Source organism: Cavia porcellus, unplaced genomic scaffold (assembly GCF_034190915.1).
Source record: "Cavia porcellus strain 051 isolate PalLab524CR breed Dunkin Hartley unplaced genomic scaffold, mCavPor4.1 scaffold_40, whole genome shotgun sequence".
NCBI classification, from domain to species: domain Eukaryota; kingdom Metazoa; phylum Chordata; class Mammalia; order Rodentia; family Caviidae; genus Cavia; species Cavia porcellus.
In genome coordinates, this window is record NW_026947523.1 from 3,994,672 (window position 1) to 4,009,510 (window position 14,839).

The window sequence follows — 14,839 nt, forward strand, 5'->3', positions numbered from 1 at the left end:
CTGATTCATTTACTTTCCAGGGTAGCACTGGTGTGTGTAAGGGAAGCGGCCCTCGCAGCAGCCCCGATTCCAGCCCTTGCTTTTTGCTTCCTTTTGTATTAGCTTTCTGTAGCACTGTAAGGGGAAGTGAACAGGCTGTTCTGTTTTTTGTTTTCTTTTTGGTGTGTGTGCACACAAGATTATGCAGGCTTTTCCCAGTAGAAATGTTAGGTTTTTGTGCAGTTCATCTTTGATAGCTTTTGTGCTCTACTCTGAGAAGCTTTTACCTTTCTTGCATGCTTTATTCTGGTTGTCTTCATGATTTTCCTTCACCGCTGCGTTGGAAGGGTTCAATCTGGGGTGGGGGTGTCACTCGGTGGTAGAGCGCTTGCCGGGCAGCTGAGTAAAGTTGGGCTGCTGCTCAAGCCACATACAGGGGTGCTTCAGTTCACCAACTTAATTTGTTTTACGATTTTGGGGAAGATGGCTATAGTCATGTTTGTGAACCACTGCAGGTTTTGTTGAAGCAGAATTTTGCCGAACACATTTCTTTTGAACCGAGTTGTTTGCAAACTGCTTTGTTTTCAAACAGAAGTATTCATGAACCGATGCAAATTCCAAGAAGATACAATGTATGCTGGGCATAATGGTGTGTGTGTGTGTGTGTGTGTGTGTGTGTGTGTGTGTGTGTGTGACCTAGTACTCGGGAGGCTGAGGCAGGAGAATCCCCTTGAATTTGAGGATAGCCTGGACAATATAGTGAATTCAACATCAGTCTCGACTACACAGTGAGATCCAGCCCAAGAAAAGAAGTCAGGGAGATGTTCAGTGTTTTTGAATGCTGTCTGTGGAGATGATCATGAGCTGTTTCTCCTAGGAGCTATAAATAGACACGACTATATTAACATCCTTCTTATGTGAGATCTTTATCGTATTTTTTGTTAAATCTGTGTGGCCGATCACGTGTTTTAGTAGACTGCTGGATTTTGCCTAAAGCTTCCTGTAGTTAACACTGTCACTGTCAGTGAGCAGAAAACTTGCCGTGCTCCTGCGGAGCGCTGGGATTGTGACGTCAGCCACCATGCCTGTCCTCCAGTGTCCCCTCAAGAGTGGCTCTTGAGTAGTTTTTGCTCCTGTGATACCCAGTCCGCACCTTGAAGGGCTCCTCATGCAGTATGAGGTTGGTGGACTGGAGGAGGGGGGTGTACTCCAGGAAGGGGGACGTCCAGCCCGGGCACTGGGAGGCCGGGCCTCAGAGCAGTGAGCTCAGGCCGTTAACTAAGGGGCGGCAGCCTTGTCCCTCAGAGGGTGCTTCCTCAGTGCCCAGCGAGCGCCTTGTAGTGCCTCCTCGTCACCATAGCAGCCACAGAGCTGCTGCTCTCCTGATTTGGCTGGTGGGGATACAAATTTTGAGAGGTGAAGGAGCTAAGGGGAGCGGGGCAGGCCGAGGCCGTGTACCGAGTCTCCTTTTGTTCTTTTTCTTTTTCTTTTTTTTTTTGAGACAGGGTCTTGCTGTGCAGCTCAGGCTGGCCTTGAGCTCATTGTGTAGCCCAGGCTGGTCTCGAACTTGCAGTGGTCCTCCTGCCTCAGCCTCCTGAGTGCTGGGATTATAGGCGTGCCCATCCACTGGAAGAGCCCTGACCCTGTTTGAGCCATGTGAGGTCTCAGGCTGAGCTGGGGGCCACACTGGGTGCACTCCAGGCCCCCGGGCTTGGTTGTATGGCTTGACAGTGGACACTGAGGTTATCCCCACCCCGCAGCTCCAGAGGGATCCGAGAGGGCTCCATGGATTGTCACAGGGCCGTGACAGCATTGGCGGCTCCCTGGTGTCTGTCAAGCTTCAGGAGCTGTCCCCAGTGGGTCCTTCATGGGCATGCCGTGTCCCCGCCCCCACCCCCGGCCATACAGTGGGAAGACAGAGCCTCACACAGGGGTGAGGGCCAGCCTCAGTGCTCCTCCAGAGTATGTCCTCACTGGTCCCTGAGCACCAGGCTGTTGGAGTCCTGAGTCCCAGGTGCCCAGTACTCGCTTGGTCCCACCCTGGAACTGGCCAGGGCCACTGCCCCTGATGCCCACTCCGTCCTTGTCACCCACAGATTCTGCATCTGAATTCATTCGCTCACTAAAGTTTGTTTCGCCCTAAATCAGCATGCAGGGCGCTGAGGGGCTGTGGGGGACTTTGCCAGAGGGGTGACCAGTGGGTCACCTGACACCCAGGTTTCCAGCTGAGCGTGAGCAGAGCCATGTCGGTGTCCTCTCTGCATTCTGACTGGTGGGCCGTTTGCGCTTTTGTGCTCTTGTGAGTGATCTGCAATGGTCGTGCCAGAGTGGGAGGTGGTGACACCCATGAGCCCCACCCAGCCTGACCGCCAGGCCTGCTCGGGGTGTGGAGTGAATCCTTGGTGCGTCAGACACCTTTCAACAGAAACTGCAGAGACAGAAGGGAGCAAGGGTCCAGAAGTGTAGGGAGGCCTCAGAGCCCTGCTGGGCACTTCCCCCGGAGCAGTGGGCCTGCGTGCCAGCTCAGAGTGCCTGGATTCTTTACAGAACTTGGTACCAGGGAAGGGGACCAGGGTGACCCCTGCCCTCCAGGCCCCCAGCCAGCCAGGATCCCTGTGCCTGCCGGATGTGGTGCTGTCCGTGGGGTCCCTCTGTTCCCGAGCTGTCTGAACCTGGGTCCCCGGGGCTGGGGACCTGCAGCCCAGGCCAGCCTGGGGGCAGCGAGATGGAAGTGGAAGTGGGGCGTGGTCCAGAGACCGGGCGCTGTGCCACTGTGGCCTCCTCTTGGTGGCAGGCCTGGGAAAGGATGAGGGGCCTCAGCTACAGGAGGAGGAGCCAGGGGGACCCCAGGCCTTGCCAAGGGCCCCTCGTGCTCATTCGCATGGACACTGCAGCACTGGGCCAAGGTCACCTTCAGGTGGGGTCTGTGATTGCGTCCGAGCTGGCCGAGGTGACTCACAGGCCGCCTGCAGGTCCCGCCCAGCCTGGGTGCTGGGACTTTGCCCCTGCCTTGCAGCTTGCCCCTCTCCGGTCCTCGCCACTGACCCTCGGTGGGCGGACTGAGATCCCAGCGTGGGCCTCACTAGTCTGGGAGAGGTGGGCACATCAGCTGCCTGGTGGGAAGCGGGCAGCACCGGGCCCGCGTGGTCCCTGTGCCTGCCCGACTCAGGGATCCCACTCTCATCCCGCCCGGCTCCGCTCGCTCGGGGACTGGGCTTCCCCGCCTTCCTCCACGCTGCAGCCCCCACTTCTTGTCTGTGACAGAGGCCATGCCGTCACTGAAAAGACTGTTCAGTCTCACTGAAAATACAGGTGACGGAAAAGGAAGGCGTCCTAGTGTGTGGACACTTGCTGCCCTGCCCTGTGTCCCAGGGAGCGGCCCAAGTGTTTGGAAGTCTTGTTTACCTTGATAAGAATCTGGTGGTTAAAGAACAAATCTACCTCCTAAAAATGCTGATGCGGTCTTGTGACCTGCGCCTGTGGTTTCCGGAGAACCGGCTGTCACCCCGCTCTCCTGCAGGTCCTCCCCGCGGTGTCCCGCTGTGCCTGTGCCCGACTGCCTCCTGGCAGGTTGTGCCCGACTGCCCCTAAGCCTTGGGGTGTGTGGCCCCCTCCTCCCGTTCCCTGATATTTTGGTTCCGCTTTCCTTGGCCTGGAGGGTGGCCGCAGGGTCCCCCGCAGGCAGCTCTCTCCGCCTTCTCCCTTTTTGGTGGGGGAGGTGAGCTGCACCCCACCCGCCATTTCCTCTGTGATTCTTCTTGTCCAGCTCTTGGAGTGCAGACACCGTGTGTCGCTCGTGCCCTCGCTCGCTCAGGGATGCGCCAGCAGCCTGCTGCTCCATGGCCTATCCCCCCTTGTGTAGGGTCCCCTGTTAGAGTGGAAGGTGCCTGTGTTTGTGGGTGCGTGCAGGTGTTCGTGGGTGCGTTTCCCCGGGAGGCTGGGGGTCTGCCCTGGGGGTACTGTTGAAGCCCTGGTGGTATCTGCACCACACTCTGCTGTGTGCCCCCGCCAGCTCTGCCAACCTGCACGCTCGTGTTGGTGTGTGGTAGCAGCAGCAGTGTGTGTGTGTGTGTGTGTGTGTGTGTGTGTGTGTGTGTGTGTGTATGTTTGTGTGTGTGACAGCGGGGTGGTCTGTCCTTCCCACGACAGTTTTCTGCTTTGAGTCTTGGAGGGCAGACAAGCTGGGCTGGAGGGTCAGGGCACAGAAGCCCTGAGGCTGGAGTGGACCACAGCATCAGGCCAGCCCGAGGGGTCAGCCCAGGCCTAGTGGTGGCCCTGGCAGTCCTGGCTGGCCCTGCCACACAGCCTGTTTTGGTCAGCACCATGTGCCTGGCACTGATTTGGGCATTGGGATCTGATGGTAACCAGGACCAGGGCACTCCCCGGGACACCTCTGTGCAGCGGGGGGACAGCCAGGACAGCTGTGATGGCAGCCCAGCCAGCAAGGTGATAGGACACTTCCACCCCGGGCCAGGGAGCTGGGCTCCCAGGGTGCTAGGTAAGGACCTTGGGGCCTTCCAGAATTCCATGGAAGGCCCTAGTGGGCAGGAGGGCCAGGAAAGCAGCTGTGAAAGCACCGATTCGGGCTGCAGGGTGTGGCCTGGGTGAGGGGTAGAGGTGGACCCGAACTTCTGGAGATGCTGCCGGCTTGGAGGGTGGTAGCAGGAGCAGCACCTGCTGGGCTTCCTGAGGGTCACCGGGCTACTGTGACGTGTGCTGCAGGAGCGCACGAGCCTGGGGGCACAGTGCACCTGCCAACCTTCAGGGCCCCCGTGCGTGCCCTGCTGCCCACTGAGGAGTCCTCCCTGGTGGGGTCACCCACTCTTGAGCCCAGCAGTGGACAAGGTGTGATGTGATGAGTGATTCCGAGCCTGTGAGTGGGAGGGGGCCTGAGGAGCCCACACAGAGGCTGTGGGAGAGTCCCTGGCCGTCCCCAGGGCCCCTCTGGTCATCCAGGACTAGGGTCACAAAGAGTGTGGTCACCGTGTGCACCTCCCGATGCCAGCTGAACAGAGATTTTCCCAGGCCTGGGTGTGGCACCACAGATCTCAAGTGCTTCTGTCTCCAGCGCTGGGGACGCTGTGGACCTGGGCCTGTCCTGCTTCCTGTCCTCGAGCCTGGTTTCCTGTGACAGGGCGCTGTCAATGGAACAGTGTTGGGAATCCACTGAGCAGTCTGCACGGGGCTCTTCCTGTCCTGTTGTCTTCCTTGCCATTCTTGCTAATACTGCTGTCACCAGCAGGTGACTCTTTGGGGCGGGGATGCTGGTGAGTGAACCCAGGGCCTTGGGCACGCTAAGCATAGGCCTTGCCACTAAGCCCCTGCCCGCCGTGACTTACTGAAGAGGAGGCCACGTGAGGAGGGGGCAGTGCTTAGCTTGGAGCAACTCCCACATGGCCTTTCCGTCGGTGGGCAGGAGCAGGATTTGAATCAGGACCCCCACTTTTCAGGGTCAGCAGGAACCCGGAGGCGGTCAGCATGCCCCCCTTTGTGGGTCTTAGCCTGAAAGCTTTTGGCTGGGTCTACGATGGGGGCGGGCGATGTGTTGTTAAAAGAGTTGGTGTCTCACCCAGGGTAAGTGAGGCACCTCCACCTGGTTTTTGGGGTGTCTGCATGTCAATCAGGGCTGTCTCGCGAGGCCATGGTGCCCATGGTGCCCGGGAGCTGGGGAGGCTGTCAGTGTGTGGCTCCCCACTGAGGGAGACAGAGCTGCTGCCCTGCTGAGCACGCCCAGGCTCTTCCTGCTGCTCACTGTCTGGAGTCTGGGGCCAGGCGAGGGAGTGGCTGGGTGGCTGCTGGACAGAGGCAGAGCAGAGCCTGGCCAACTTGGAAGAGGTGATGGGCAGGTCCTGGTTGAGTCACTGAGCGCCTGTGAGAACAAGGGGTGGCGCTGCAGCCTGCTGCCCCCCCCCCCAATCTAGGCAAAGGGTTCAGTGCCCCCAGCAGCAGAGATCTGGCGCTGGACCCGAGGTGGGTGGTGCCCAGGGAGAGGAGGCCAGCAAAGCTTTAATGCATTGAGTTGATGCAGTCGTGTTGGCTGTGTCCTCCCTGTGACCTGGGCTCTTCCCATAAGAGCGCAGTTAACCTGTCCTGACCCAAGAAAAACCTGCAGCTCGGGAGGCCAAGCTGCCCTTTGCTGGTCACATAAAAAAGCGGCAGAGGAGAAATGGTGCCCCACATTTCCCTGCCAAAGCCTGTGGGCTTCTGTTGTGCAGGAGGAGGTCATAGGTGTTTGTCATAAATACCGCGTCTAGCTTGATGTCTGCGTCCTCCGGGGGCTCCTGTCTTCCGCCCAGCCCGCCGACAAGCAGCGCTGTCCCTTTAAGTGGGATCCTCCTCGGGCGCTTCCGGGCGGCAGGGGCGGGGTGTCTGCTGTGGGGCGGGGCCTGCCCAGCTCCCCTTCCCTTTCCCCTCCCCTCTCCCCCTCTCTCAGCCCCAGTGGTGCTGACACACAGCTCAGGTTTTCCTTTTCTCCGAGCTGCTGATTCATCCCCAGGCTGGAGCTGGCGCGCGGGCCGCGGCTGGGCGGAGGACTGGGCTCCTGGGAGGCATCCCGGCCTGCAGAGATGCCCAGGGGGCCCATAGGAATCTGGCCCAGCGTGCAGCCGAGCGCAGGGCTTGGCCGAGGGGCCACCGCGAGCCCAGGTGCCGTCCCCGCTCACCGCTCTGGTCCCTCCCGCAGGCTGCCTGAAGGATGACCGCATCGTCTTCTGGACCTGGATGTTCTCCACCTACTTCATGGAGAAGTGGGCGCCCCGGCAGGACGACATGCTGTTCTACGTGCGCCGGAAGCTGGCCTACACAGGCAGCGAGGGCAGCGCGGACGCGAGGAAGGTGGGTGACCTGTGCCCGGCACCCAGAACCGCCCGCCCTTCCCCGCAGCCCTGAGTCCTGAGGGCACGCGGCCTGCACCAGCCCTGCCCTGAGACAGCGCAGCCCAGTCTCTCCTTCGCCCAAGCGCGTTACTCAGCCCCGGGACCCCGGAGCGCAGTGATTGTGGGGACAGATGTAGTGCGGGCGCAGGATGGTGTCCCTTCCACTGACTGGGCCCTCTTCACGGCTTGGCCAGCGCTCGCCTCTGTGACCTCCTCCCTGTGGACTCCAGAATTCAGCTGGGCAGCTAGACAGGAACCCGGGGCTCGGAGATGCAGCTCCTCAGCCCGGCTGCTGGGGCAGTGAAGGGGACAGGCCGTCCACGCTCCCTTGCACCTTCAGAAGTGTAGGACTTTGCACAGGGTTCAAGCATCTCGTGGACCAGACTCGGAACTACTTTGTTCCTTTTCTACCAGAAAGCAGAGGGCTGTAGACCTCGCTGCCTGCCTGGCTCCAAGCCCAGAGACCCGGCCCTGGCCCTGGGTTTGCTGCTCAGGCCCATGCACTGTGCCAGGAGCAGCATCCTAGCCTCCTCCTGCGCTCAGATCTTGAATGCATGCAGAATAAGCCTGCTGCAAGTGGACAGGCCTGGTGCCTCTGGGGGGGTGGATGCTGGTGGCCTCTTGCTGGCTTGGGAGGGTCCAACCAGAGACATAGCCGATGGCTGATGGTCACGGTGAAGGAGCTGAGAGCTGCGGCCTGCAGGAGTGGATCTGGCCAGTGCTGCCTTGGCCCAGAAGGTGTGGAGGCCTGGCAGGGCAGTTTGTGGTGGTGGCGGGGTAAGGTGCCCTGTGGGGTGATGAGGCAGCCTTGCGGGTGGAAATGGGACTTGGGAGCTCAGGCCTTGGCTCCTCAGGTCAGCCCTCCTCACCCGCTCTGCCCCACCTGCAGTCGCCGGGCAGCCACTGTTAGACCAGCTCTGCAAGTCACCATGTGCCTGTCCAGTCGCCACTCTGGGGCTGGGGCTGATACTCCCTGAACAGGTGGGGCCTCCCCTTCATGGGCACCGGGGAGTAGAGGTTGATGTGACCCCAGAGATGCCCTCAGGATGAAGGGCGGGCATCAGGGAGCTTCCTCGTGCTGTGGACCTCGCCCTGGTCCCCAGTCACCCCAGCTGGCAGAGAATCCTTTGTGTGCAAAGTTGTTCTTTGCCCTGGGCCTTCTTGCAGAGGCTCTGGAGAGGCCAGTGCACTATGGAGTCCTCTCGAGGTCACAGCAGTGGTCGGGCGGGCAGGGGCATGGAGGGCAGATCTGTGTCCTGTGGAGGTGGCAGGGTGCAGAGATGGGCAGGGTGCCCCTCCTGGAATGGAAGGGAAGGCAATGCGAGAGCCCGCCTGGGGGCGGCAAGGTCAGGGGAGCAGAACCGATGGGGTGGGGGGCTGGGGGGCGTGGGCACCCACAGTGAGCCACTCCTCCACCCCACCTGCCTTGTCCTCACTGAGCCGTCTGTTGGGGCAGACAGCCCGATAGATGGCGTCCAGGGCCACCAGGGCTCTGATAGGAAAGAACAGGGCTGTAGAGAGAGGCGCCCTCTGCCTGAGGGCTTGTGGGCCAGGGAGGGCTGCGTGCAGGAAGGAGAGAGGGAGGACGCTCCCAAGCAGGGACCAGCCTCTGCATCGTGGGACGCGTGGGAGGCACACGTGATGCAAGGTGTGACACAGCCAGGCAGGTCGCACAGGGTGACATCTGGCGCATTGTTTAGGACAGACGCACTCAGCTGGGTGTTTTCCTGCTCAGCAGGCCGCAGTGCTGGGGCTTGCCTGCAGGGGGCGAGCTTGAGACGCGATCTGGGACCCCACCCCCTCGTAACCCTGGCGGAAAGGGAAGTGCTGCGCCTGCGCACTGCGAGGCCTCTGCGGCAAGCCCCAGCTGCCACCCACTCTCCCCGCCCGCTGCCGGTTGTCACGGCAACCAGCTGGTCTCCCTGCATCTAGCAGGAAAGGATGGATGGGCAGAGCCAGCTTGCAGTGTGGGCGGTGCAGGACGCTGGGATCCCGACACCCCGGGGATCCTTGGGAGGGATTCCCTGGGTTCCCTGCGTGCTCCGCTCACCCTTCCGTGTCCCCAGCAGCCTGCGTAGTCTTGGGCCGAGCGGGTACAGCACCTGGCCGAGGCCGCTCTGTGCTGTGGCCCATGCCGTGAGCCACTGTCGCTCCTGACAGTGCCTTTGGCAGTTCGGGGTGGCATAGACGTCTTCGGTGAGAAGTCAAGGCTCAGAAGGAGGAGGAGCAGCCTGGTGCACAGCTTCCTGGGGGCTGCGTGCCTTTTAGCCGCGGGTGGATTTCTCCAGCATAACAGACAGGCAGCAGGAACATGCCCAGATGAGGCCCTGGGTCCAGACACCTGGGCCGCACTGCCTGTCCATGCCGTCATCCATGGCGTTGCCTGATGTGCCCGCCATTTCCTGTGCGGCTGCCCGTGGACACAAGTGGTGGACAGTGTCCTTCATGCAGTCACTCACTGCTGCTGTGAGTGTTCTGTGTGTCTGTCTCCCCTGGCGGTGGGTGTCCTTGAGGCTCCCGGCCCGGTGTGGACCTGTCCCCCAATGCACACGGGCATCGTCCCGGTGCACAGCTGCCACTTCCACTGTCCACCATCTGCCGAGACCTTCCCTTTCCACTCACTGAGCCGCAGAGGTCGGCTGAGCACTGGCCGCACACACCCTGCTTCCTGTCAGGGGCTGGGCTCTCTGGCAGGGGACAAAGCAAGTGCTGGGGGGAGAGCAGTACACCCAGCAGGGCGATGAGGAGGCCCTTGATCAGAGCTCCGGGGACCACAGCTGCCGGCAGGGACCGAGCCCCTCCCTTTCGGACTTCCCTGGCTTACTCTGAGGCTTGGGGTGGCCTCCAGCCTCGGGGTGCATGGACACTACCCAGCAGGGGTCCCCCATGGTCCTCAGATCGGAGTGCGGGAGCCTCAGGGCGCCTCCAGGTGGGACGCTGCCTGGGAGTCTGTGCTCCCCGCCCCCCGCTTTCTGTAGAGGCCCAGACACTGGCCCCCTGTGATACGTCCTCGTGTGAGACTTTGGTACATTTGCTCCTCACCTGTTACATGGGCCGTGACACCTGCCTTCTGGACTTCTAGAGGCCAAAGGATTAATAATTTATAAAATACTTGGCCCCACCCCGGGCCCACTGCAGCTCAGTAGAAGTCACTGTAGTGTTGTCATTGGTGAGCGGAGGAGGGGAACCCAGGCTCCTGGGGAGGGCGGCCATCATAGCCAGCAACGGCAGAAGAAGGGGGGTCCCTTGCATCCTAGCAGCTGCCCAGCTCAGTGCTGGGGGGCAGAGACCTGACCCCTGCCCCTGCCCCTGCCCCTGTCACAGCTGCCCGATGCTGAGCCTGAGGTGGACGTGGAGGTGTACCGGCGTGACTCCAAGAAGCTGCCGGGCCTGGGGGACCCCGACATCGACTGGGAGGAGAGTGTGTGCCTGAACCTCATCCTGCAGAAGGTAGGATGGGCGGGGCGGGCGGGTGCAGCCGGGGACGGGACCCCTCACACACACTGCCCACGGTGTCTCGCAGCTGGACTACATGGTGACCTGCGCCGTGTGCACACGGGCTGATGGGGGCGACATCCACATCCACAAGAAGAAGTCACAGGTGAGCCCGGGGGTGGGGAGCCAGCGTGGCCAGGCTTCCCTGCTGCCGGGGTTCATGCCGGAGGACGCCCCGCTCCTGCCACTGCCCCGCCCCCCACAGGTCTGCAGGGGTCCCGCTCTCCGCTCCCAGGTCCTGTGTCCCAAGCAGCACCCGCCTCTGGCCTCGGCTCTGGGCAGTGTGGCTGAGTGGCCTGTCCCTGGGGTGGCTCTGGGCCTGCCGCAGGCTGGGGCCTCTCAGCCCTTAAAACCCCTTCCTGGGCTGGGCAGGTGCAGCCTGGCAGGGCCCGACAGGCACGTGGCCTGGCTCCCACTGCCGCCCAGCACTACAAAAACTGTGTTTTGCTCTCTTTTAGCAAGTGTTCGCCTCTCCCAGCAAGCACCCCATGGACAGCAAAGGGGAGGAGTCCAAGATGAGTTACCCCAACATCTTCTTCATGATTGACAGCTTCGAGGAGGTGAGCCGCCGGGCCTGGCTGCTGTGCCCGTGGTTTCCTTTTGGGTGTTTGAGGACAGGGACCTCCTTCCGGAGGACGCTGGGGAGGGGCCTGGACGCCTGTCAGTGCAGCGCCCGCTTCCCAGCCTTTGACTCAGCACGTGAGCTCCCCCATCTCTCCCTTAGTGTCCCCATTTGTATCGTGTGTCACGACTGCTAAGCAGGGGAAGCGGGGTCTGGGAGAGGTGCAGCTGGAGGACGGCCCTGGGTGCCAGGGAGGAGGACACGGCTGACCCCGCTCCTCCAGCCAGGCCCCAGGTCGGTGGCCTCCATGCTGGCCCAGGGGAGTGGGGCTGGGGGGACCCCGAAGACAGCGGCAGCTTCAGGCTCTCTGTGGGGCGTGCAGCCTTTGCGGTACCCGAGGCTGGGAGTGACCTTGCAGCAGTGCAGCCCCTGGGAGCAGCAACTCGGAACGGGGCAGGGTGTGGCGGATCCTGCCCGGGACTCCTGGGTCCAGCGCTTGTCCTGCAGGGAGGGAGTCCCTGTCAGCACTCCTGGGCTTTTGACCAAGGCCTGGGGGCCGGGGCCGGGGGGTCTGGGCACCGACTGCTGAGGAGCAGCCTCCTGGGCCCTGGGCCGGCCGGCTCGATAGCAGAGGGCGTGTGGTGGCTCCACTAGTGCGTCCCCAGCTGAGGCTGCGCCAGCCCCTTCGAGGCATGGCTGCTTCCTCCTGGAGCACTGGGCGCCTGGGGACAGTCAGGTGGCCTTGCACAAGTGGCCTGGCCGCACCTGTCCACAGCTCCGACGCCCACTCGCTGCCCTTGATGTCCCCTCTGTGCCCTCCAGGTGTTCAGCGACATGACTGTGGGGGAGGGCGAGATGGTCTGCGTGGAGCTGGTGGCCAGCGATAAAACCAACACCTTCCAGGGCGTCATCTTCCAGGGCTCCATCCGCTACGAGGCGCTCAAGAAGGTGTACGACAACCGCGTGAGTACAGGCCGGGGCTCCTGCCTGCGTGGCCCGCAAGCCGCACTGGCCCTGCCTCATCACGGGGGCCTCTGGCCGTGTGGTTGCCCCTGGCCGCGGGGTCGGCCTGTGTTCTGGCTTCATGGTGCCGCGGCCTCCTGCTTCCACTGGAAGTGAGGGCGGGCAGTCTGTCCCGGCTCTGCAGTCCCTGGGGTGGCGGCAGGTGGCGCAGGAACCCAGCCCTGCCTCGAGCCCCTCCTTGGCCTCCTGGTGCTGAAGGGGCACAGCTGGATGGACAGGTCACTCCTGCAGTGGGGCACCAACCCAGGAGGGCCGGGTGGCAGCGCTGCAGCTGGGCCTGGCTGTGGCCTGGGTCCTCAGGGTGGTGAGGGTGGCATCAGACCTACCGTCTCGGGGCCTGCAGGACTGTCCCCACTGCGCCCGCTCAGGCCGCATCCTGTCCACTGCAGGTGAGCGTGGCCGCGCGCATGGCCCAGAAGATGTCATTCGGCTTTTATAAGTACAACAACATGGAGTTCGTGCGCATGAAGGGGCCCCAGGGCAAGGGCCACGCCGAGATGGCCGTCAGCCGCGTGTCCACCGGTGACACGTCCCCCTGCGGCACGGAGGAGGACTCCAGCCCGGCCTCACCCATGCATGAGCGGGTAAGGGTAGCACGCCCAGAGTGGGGCTCTGCCCACCCGTCTCAGCAGGAGGCTGAGAGCAGAGGGTGTGGCCTTGAGGCACAACACATAGTGGCTGGTGTTCCCTGTGCTTCCCTGAGGCTGCATGGCTGCCTGGGGGACCCCGGAGCCCTCCAGGGAGCCCGAAGGGGCAGGGATGACCTGGCCTCCTCTCCCACCAGGTCGGGCACTGGCTCCCATCTGCCCGGCAGTGTGTCTGCAGAGTCCTGGGCCTGTGGGGGGGCCCCTCTGGGGGCTCTGCCTGGCTGTGCACCCCATCCAGGGTGTGGAGTGTGGGCAGCAGCCGTGCCCATCGGCCACTGTGGGGCCAGTGATGCAGACCTGAGGGCCCGGGCTGGAGAGCTCAGTGCCCCAGTCCTGGTGTGAGCAGGTCGGCCCTGGGTGCGGCCTGCCTGGCCCTCCTCCGGGAGACACTGCGGGCCTGGGTTGGGCTGGGGTCCGGGCTCGGCCGCCCTTACTCTCTGAGCCCAGCCTGCTCATTCAGAAACGGGTGCAAAGGCCTGCTTCCCGGTGGGGGCCCCTGGCGTAGATGCTCAGGTCTCCACTTCCATTACTGGCTCGGAACCGGCTGCCTGGCTGTGCCCGGCGCTGGCCAGGAGGGGCAGTCACTGTACCGGCCTTAACCCCGCCTCTCCCTGGGTGCCACCCGTCTTCTGTCTTTTGTGCTTCTGTTCTTTTTGGTAGATTCTGCAGTCTGTTTTCTAAGCCAAACAAAACCAGAAAGTGCTGTTTTTCTGAAGACCCGTGGGAACCCCGGGCGGGACTCTGCTCTGTGGGTTGGAGACCGAGGCCTCCTCTTCTCCCTGAACCCAGATCGCCCCCCTCGGTGTCCTGGCCAACACGCAGCTGAGCCCTGTGCTGGGTAGCAGCAGGGCTGAGGCCTTCAGGTCTGCTGAGTGACCGCACCTGCCCTTCCTGCCCAGTGAGAGTGCCCAGGACGGGCAGTGGGCCCATGGGCAGCAGGCTGGAGCCCTGGGCACTGCCTCCTGTGTGTGCCCTGCTGCTGCCCTGTCCCCTGGGGTCACTTGTAAGCCCTGCACGGCTGATGCAGACTGAGTGTCTTGTGGTTTCTGGGGTTTGTTTTTCTCGTCTTCTGAAACGTTCCCTGGCTCTTGGGAGCGCCGTCCAGAGCCCAGCAGCCGCCAGGGACTCTGATGGATGTCAGAGCTGTGATGAGGAGGCTGGTGGGGCTCCGAAGTCGCAGGCCCAGCTCATCTTGCAGTTCCGATTCTTGTTTGCATGGGGAGGAGGGAGGAGATGGGCCAAGTTCCCTCTGCCTGGAACGCCCTCCCCCCCTTCTTCACCTGGCGAACTCCTACTCATCCTTCAAGACCCGGTTTGAGCAGCACCTCCTCCTGGAAGCTTACCCTGCTTTCCCAGTCGGTCCATCCCTTCTGCCTCTGTGCTCCCACGTCCCATGCTTCCCTTTCTGTCTCAGAGCCAGCATGTTGTCCACGGTTGTAACTTTGAGTCTGACACCCCCAGGAGACTGTGACTCCTTGAGGGCAGGATCGGTGTCCTGTGCCCATCTGCGCCTGTCCTGAGTGGGTGTGGAGGGTGTTGGTGAAGGGAGGAGACAGACAGGCACAGAGCTCTGCAGCCACAGTGTCCGCTGGAGGGTGCAGGAAGCGAGAGGCAGGCATGCAGCAGTCAGGAGAGTGTTGGGGTGCTGGGGGAGCAGGCCAGAGCTGACCCGTGTGTGCCCACCTCACTGTCTGGGGCCCAAGGCAGGCATGGCCACTGCCACCTTCGCTTCCTCAGCTCGGGTGTGGCCGAGGCCGGGGCTCGCTGTCCCTCCCCCGGGGTGCCTGGAGGAGCCCCTGTGTGTGGGGTGGTGGCCGGGCCCCTGGCCCTCACCCGAGCGGGGCCAGCAGAAGGCGGCCCAGGCGGCTCTGTGACTGAGCCCCTCGTCCCCAGGTGACCTCCTTCAGCACGCCCCCCACGCCCGAGCGGAACAACCGGCCCGCCTTCTTCTCCCCGTCCCTCAAGAGGAAGGTGCCCCGCAACCACATCGTGGAGATGAAGAAGTCGCACTCGGCCAACGACAGCGACGAGTTCTTCCGGGAGGACGCGGGGGCAGGTGCCGTCCCTTTGTTCACTGGTGTCCGGAGCGCATTGCCATGTCGCAGGCCCCTCTCCCTTCTGCACTTCTCCCTGGCCTGTGTGCCCCGCTCCAGAACCTGCGTCCCGGAGTCCTCAGGGCTGCCCGGCCAGTCCCTGGTCCCTGGGGACACACTTGTCCTCCTGTTGGCCCCACTGTGTCCTTGAGATCAGTCCTGTTG

General features: G+C 62.6%; 1 protein-coding gene across 2 annotated transcripts in view; it reads left to right on the forward strand.

The window, feature by feature from the left end:
* Kiaa0930 (KIAA0930 ortholog) overlaps window positions 1-14,839 on the forward strand; it is a 28,490-nt gene that overhangs the window by 11,627 nt on the left and 2,024 nt on the right. Inside the window, exons 1-8 of one of the 2 annotated variants that reach the window (XM_063243733.1) lie at window positions 6,223-6,439; window positions 6,662-6,813; window positions 10,179-10,304; window positions 10,378-10,455; window positions 10,808-10,909; window positions 11,734-11,874; window positions 12,324-12,518; window positions 14,475-14,637. In XM_063243733.1, the coding sequence (XP_063099803.1) occupies window positions 6,238-6,439; window positions 6,662-6,813; window positions 10,179-10,304; window positions 10,378-10,455; window positions 10,808-10,909; window positions 11,734-11,874; window positions 12,324-12,518; window positions 14,475-14,637 (1,159 nt within the window). In that variant the 5' untranslated portion in view covers window positions 6,223-6,237. Of the gene's footprint in view, window positions 1-6,222; window positions 6,440-6,661; window positions 6,814-10,178; window positions 10,305-10,377; window positions 10,456-10,807; window positions 10,910-11,733; window positions 11,875-12,323; window positions 12,519-14,474; window positions 14,638-14,839 lie in introns of those variants that run through there. The other variant, XM_003461319.5, reaches the window with a different exon arrangement.